This window comes from Myotis lucifugus, unplaced genomic scaffold (assembly GCF_000147115.1).
Source record: "Myotis lucifugus unplaced genomic scaffold, Myoluc2.0 scaffold_93, whole genome shotgun sequence".
Taxonomy (NCBI): domain Eukaryota; kingdom Metazoa; phylum Chordata; class Mammalia; order Chiroptera; family Vespertilionidae; genus Myotis; species Myotis lucifugus.
In genome coordinates, this window is record NW_005871141.1 from 2445109 (window position 1) to 2451108 (window position 6000).

The following is a 6000-nucleotide window of genomic DNA, read 5'->3' on the forward strand; positions in this document are numbered from 1 at the left end:
TTACGGGATGCATTTCCCTTCAGCCATAATTTTTAAAGGGAAGGTGATGATCACTTGAAGTGAGCACTTGTATCCTCGTGCCCCGTGGGTGGCTTTTAGAAACATGCTCTGTCATGAATGTACAGTGTGATTTATGATACAGACCAATCATGTGCATTTCTTATACGTAGGAATCCATTAGAGGACACACTCTGATTAAAAATTAAACAATCGAAGGTAAATCAAAGCCATTTTTTTATGTGGGTCAGTCTTGGTGTTGAAGATGCTAATAATAAAAGGCGTTGTGTTCCCCCCTTGGCAGAAAGTGCAGCTGTGCAATCAGGATGACGGTCACGAGCACGCCCAGGACTACGTCCTCACCTACAGCTACGAGGGCCAGGGCTCGGCGGCCGGCTCTGTGGGCTGCTGCAGCGAACGGCAGGAAGACGACCGCCTGGACTTTTTGGATCACTTGGAGCCCAAATTTAGGACACTGGCAGAAGCATGCGTGAAGAGATGAGTGCATCCCGATAAGTCTACCAAAGCCAGTGGCTTTATCGCCTTTTCTTTCTTTTTATTTTTTATTTTTATTAAATTAAAGACCAGGGTTGGGTTTTTTGTTCTTGTTTCCAATAGAGGACACTATGCTTGAGTTGGGGCTACCCTTTTGTTCTGATGGAATGTCTGTCGGGAAACGCACAGTGAGGGAGAAATGCTGTGAGTGAGTGCACACATTTCTCAGCGCTTCACATAGTTTTCAGTTACTTGTCTTCCACTCCAAGAGACACACAGAAATAGAAAGATTAAGGAAGTCTGCGTTATTGTTTACATTTTGGTATAATGACAACAGCCAGTTTACAGTGCAATAAAAATGATTAATGTAAGTCTGTATCGTAGGCTACTTAAAGTATTGCCTAGTAGAAACGTTGTGGAGACCTTGCTTTAACGTCACCTCCTGTTACCTACTTAATTGTTTGTGTGGTGCTTGAAGACTGGTGTACTCCTAACCACTCTAAAGTGTATATATATATACTGTTTACTGCATTATTGATGTTTTTTATTCTTACAACAAGACCTTTCTTCAAAATGCAAAGGGAGATTCCCAACCAGGCGTTGACTGTTATAACTGTTCCATTTTGGTGGAGTTGAGTTTCTAGGTTGTATTCTGTAGGAAATCTTGCACTGAGTCTATGTTGCCTCTGTTTCCCGCCTTGTCAGCAAAAGTTAGGTTTAAAAAGTGCTTTAAGAATGTATTTTTAGCAGACTGAAAGGTCCCAGGTTCGATTCCGGTCAAGGGCATGTACCTTGGTTGCAGGCACATCCCCAGTAGGGGGTGTGTAGGAGGCAGCTGATCGATGTTTCTCTCTCATCGATGTTTCTAACTCTCTATCCCTCTCCCTTCCTCTCTGTAAAATGTCAATAAAATATATTTTAAAAAAAGAATGTATTTTTATTCTTGCAAAGTTTGGGCCTCTCTCTCTCTCACCCCCCCACCCTCGTTTCCTCGTTTCTCTCCTCCTTCCTCCTCCCCTCCTTCCTCTTTCTCTCCCTCTCCTCCTCTCCTTTCCATTTCTCTCTCTCTTTCTCTCCTTTTTTTTTTTAAATTCTGACTTGGGTTGGAGAATTTAATATATTTTTAAAGCTAGCTCTTTTTTATTCTCTTGTAAAGTGAGTTATTCTGTTTCTGTTTTATGTGAAGGTATGCATTCTGAGTTTTCCTTGAAATCAATGTGATATTGACTTTATTGTTTCAAACATCTTGGTGATTACTTCATTATCTCCTCAACAAAGAATCTTTAATGTTGCCTTTGAAATTATAGAACTGTGTGATTTTTTAAATTAGATACAACTTTCTATGTTAACAAAAGGAATTGTGTAATTAAAATTGGGATGTGGCCATTTTGTATATAATAAGATATTTATAGTTCATATCTTTAGTGGAAGGATACCAGTTATAAATGCAAAATAGTGATGGTTTTTCAAATAAGCTTTGAAATACAGGGATTGGGAAAGTTCTATAGGAACAGATATTGTATAGCTTTTTGGACAATATGGCTTGCCATAGCTATGTGTTTGTGAAGTTATTTTTTACTATTTTAAGATTACAGTTCTTAATAATGTAGAGAAAACTATTTAAATTTTGAAATAATGAGACAAAGTTAAATTTAATAGTCAACCAAATTGCAGGCCAGGTTTCACAGCCGATTTTAGCCAATGAATTTTCTATATATGCTAACTATATGGACATGTTAAGTGCATTCCTACCATTTGTGGCTGTTAGTCATATGCCTGTCTTGAATTCACAAGATTGGCTTGTAATAATTATTTTTAAAGATTAGCATTTGATAATTTTTCAATAATCAGTTATCTTTTCCATGGTTTCATTACTGCCCAGTCAAATATCCTATTTCTCAAAGTTATTTTTAAATAAATTACATATTAATTGTATAGTATTGGTTATGATAAAGGAAATCAAGTAGTTTTTAAAAATTAGTATGAGGTTGTTAATCATGTGTGTGATATGAGAATTTACTTATGGGATTTTGTTTTCTTATTTAGAGAAATGAGTCTCTTTAAAATCCTGTTCTATATTTTTTAGAATTTTCGAGTTTGATTTGCAGAGATAATCATCCATTGTTATTATTTTCTATTCTGAAGACTGTGATGCTATGGGATATTGTTCAGTTGCATAATTTCTCTGTGTCTTTTTTTTTCATCATAACATGGGGAATAATAATAGAACTTCTTTCTTAGAGTGTAAGACATTTGAATAAAAAATGGGTTTTAAGCATGAAAGTCATACACCTAAAAGACACTCCTAATAATACGAAATGATTTTAAGTAAGTCACATGTACAACCTATTTTATATTAACAAAAAATCAACTAGGAAAATAAGATAATGGGAAGGTTTTTTGTCATTGTTTTGTTTTGTTTTTCACTTTAGAATGTTTGTTAGTTGAGTATGTCTCTCTTCATAATGCTCGCTTGGTAACTGGGTATCATATGTTCAGTAGTTCAGAATATATATTGCAAAGATTGCCGAAGCATTGGCAAAGGATTGTTTACCTGTGGTCTCGAAATAATTTCAAACTGCAGCTCGCGAGCCACATGCGGCTCTTTGGCCCCTTGAGTGTGGCTCTTCCTAAGCCTTAGGAGTACCCTAATTAAGTTAATAACAATGTACCTACCTATATAGTTTAAGTTTAAAAAATTTGGCTCTCAAAAGAAATCTCAATCGTTGTACTATTGATATTTGGCTCTGTTGACTAATGAGTTTGCCGACCACTGGTTTAGCCTCAAATACTATGAAACTAATAAGATGGAGGGAAGCACCTCCCCTTAATGGGCACTGATGCCAAAGCCCTATGAGTGTGTGTGCTGAGGCTCCTCCCATGGAGCCCGGCCTCGCTGCTCTCCCAGCTGCCCAGCCAGAGAGAGGGCTGGCCTCGGAGGCAGCACTGACCTGCCTGGGAGCGTCAGTCTCTGGCCGCCCCCTGTGAGTGCAGAGTCTCTGGACAGAGTGCCTGATGCAAACCCCCGCCCCCCTTCGCAGCTGATGATTTCAGAAGCCCCTCCACCTTGGAGTTCGTTCCCTCCCTGTGTGACCTGTTTAAGGGAGTTGGAGGAGGCCACCGGGTACTCTGGTTCTCAGGGTTTGAAGAGTGGGCACAGAGTTCCAGCTCCTGTGCCTGAGCTGCTGCTAGTTTGGTGAGAAGAGGGCGCTGTGGCTGGGAGTAGCCATCGCTCCAGTCTCCTCTTTGCTTCACAGCTGACACCTGGCCCGATGCTGCGTCTTTTCCAGAAGCTTGACCGGTATTTTACTGTCATGGCCGTGGGAGCTCCATGGCACAGGTTCCAGGTATTCAGGGAGCTCTGTCTTATCCACAACTCACCATCCTGTGGTTGTGGTAAATCTTGAGACTTAAAGGAAAAGCAGATAAAATTACTAATCAACCACAGATTGCCTCGGGAGGCAAAGAGCATTCAAATCCTTAGAGCAGCGGTTCTCAACCTGTGGGTCGCGACCCCTTTGGCGGTCGAACGAGCCTTTCATGGGGGTCGCCTAAGACCATCCTGCATATCAGATATTTACATAACGATTCATAACAGTAGCAACATTACAGTTAAGAAGTAGCAACGAAAATAATTTTATGGTTGGGTCACAACATGAGGAACTGTATTTAAAGGGCCAGAAGGTTGAGAACCACTGCATTAGAGGCTTTCCCTGAGAAATGGACGGTGCTGTTTAAACAGGAAAAAAAGCAATAGGGATTTGCTGGTAGTTCAGTGCAGCCTGTGTTTGGATCTCACTGTAACCGCTTTATTTTTTTCTTTTTCTTCTTGTTTTTGATCTGACTTTGACAACAGGGTTCCCTTCTGTCTCCATCTCCAGCCTTTTCCTGGGCTCTGCATTGAACTCTTGGCACCGGATGTTGCCCTGGTCAACCCTTAGGCAGGTACATCCTGAGAACAAAACACTTTCCCCCCCATGTGGCTAGAGCCATCGCATTTCCAACCTCCTCGAGTAAATGAAGCTCTGAGGGGTTGCCTGATACCCACTTAGACCTCGGTCCTGCGAGACCCGAGATCCTGCCAGGACTTTACACTTACTGTGCAGAAAGACAAACATCTACCACACCAGATTTCCCTGCGTTTTCTATAGAGTGTCTTCCTAATTACTTCTGCTTGAAGCAGCATCCTCAGTTCTTTCTCTCTCTTGCATAGCATAGTCTATTTGTTGCCCCAAACTGCCCAACTTTCTGAGAATGTTAAACACAATTTCTCAGTTTAAATTTATTTATTTATTGCTTGAATCTATTTCACCATTGTCCTCAACGTCCTTTCCCTTCTCCTTAGTAATCCCTCGGCAAAACCCTGTTCGTGGATACACCTGTTTCATGACTGTTACTTGGCTCTGAAACATGGTTCAAGAGGAAAACATTTAACCACGCTGCCTCTCAGTCCTGAGGCACAATATATTTCGGCCTCCATCCTAGGTCACTACCCTATTACCTAAGTTAAGGGTTTTTCCATCAGTGAGACACAGCCATTGGTTGAGACACAGCCAATTAATTTGAGGGGTGACAATCTACATTATTAATGAAGACAAACAGTCAGTGTATATTACACATAGGGATAGTAAGTATTGTTCATGAAACTTTTGTTCCAGATTAAATGCATAAATTGTGTACCAGTTCACAACATAAAAAATGTGTCTTGCTCTGGCCAATGTGGCTCAGTTGGTTGGCATCATCCCAGGCACCAAGGGGTTGCCAGTTAGATACCTTGTCAGGGCACAAGTCCAGGTTCAGACTTGATCCATGGTAGGGGGCATGCAGGAGGCAGCCAATTGATATTTCTCTCTTAAATTGATGTTTCTCTAGCCCTCTCCCTTCCTCTCTCTCTAAAATCAATAAAAAATCTTTAAAAATATTTCTTACTGGAAATTTGAGTCAGTAATTCAAAACACCAATATAGTCATTTTTAAATTTTACACCTGCTCTCTGCTCAAATCTCTAATCCACCTTCTTCACTTAGCAGATAACTTTGCAACTGATTTCAGTGACAAACTAAAGTTGAAGAGAACTTTTATCTTTCCACCACCCACTGCAACAGACTATCAACAACTATACCATATACTTTGGCCTCCATCCTTTATAACGGGTGAGCTTTCTCTGCTCCTACTCAAGGCAGCCTCTCCATTAATACACTGGGTCCCATGACCTTTTTCTTCCTCAAGATCTTTGTCCATGAAATTAAACTTCTGTCTCTGACATCATTAATTATACATTCTTGCCTAGATCATTCCCAATAATAAATAAATAGCAATGCTTTATAGAAATAATAGTTAACATGGATATAATAGTTATGTGCCATATCCTGTGATAAAAACTGTACATATGTTAATTCTTTTTATCCTTACTCAAATTAGAAACTATCATTCCCATTTTGTGGATGAGGAAACGGAGGCACAGCATGTTGAGCTGAGGGTGGCAGTACTAGGGTATAATAGAATCAGT

The 6000-nt window shown here is 40.1% G+C and overlaps 1 protein-coding gene across 1 annotated transcript in view; it reads left to right on the forward strand.

Moving 5' to 3' along the window:
• Nucleotides 1-1322, forward strand: part of DSC2 (desmocollin 2) — a 38803-nt gene extending 37481 nt beyond the window's left edge. Inside the window, exon 18 of the mRNA XM_014458300.2 lies at nt 302-1322. Coding sequence (XP_014313786.1) covers nt 302-499 — 198 coding nt within the window. The 3' untranslated portion in view covers nt 500-1322. The remainder of the gene's footprint in view (nt 1-301) is intronic.
• Nucleotides 1323-6000: the final 4678 nt, after the last annotated feature.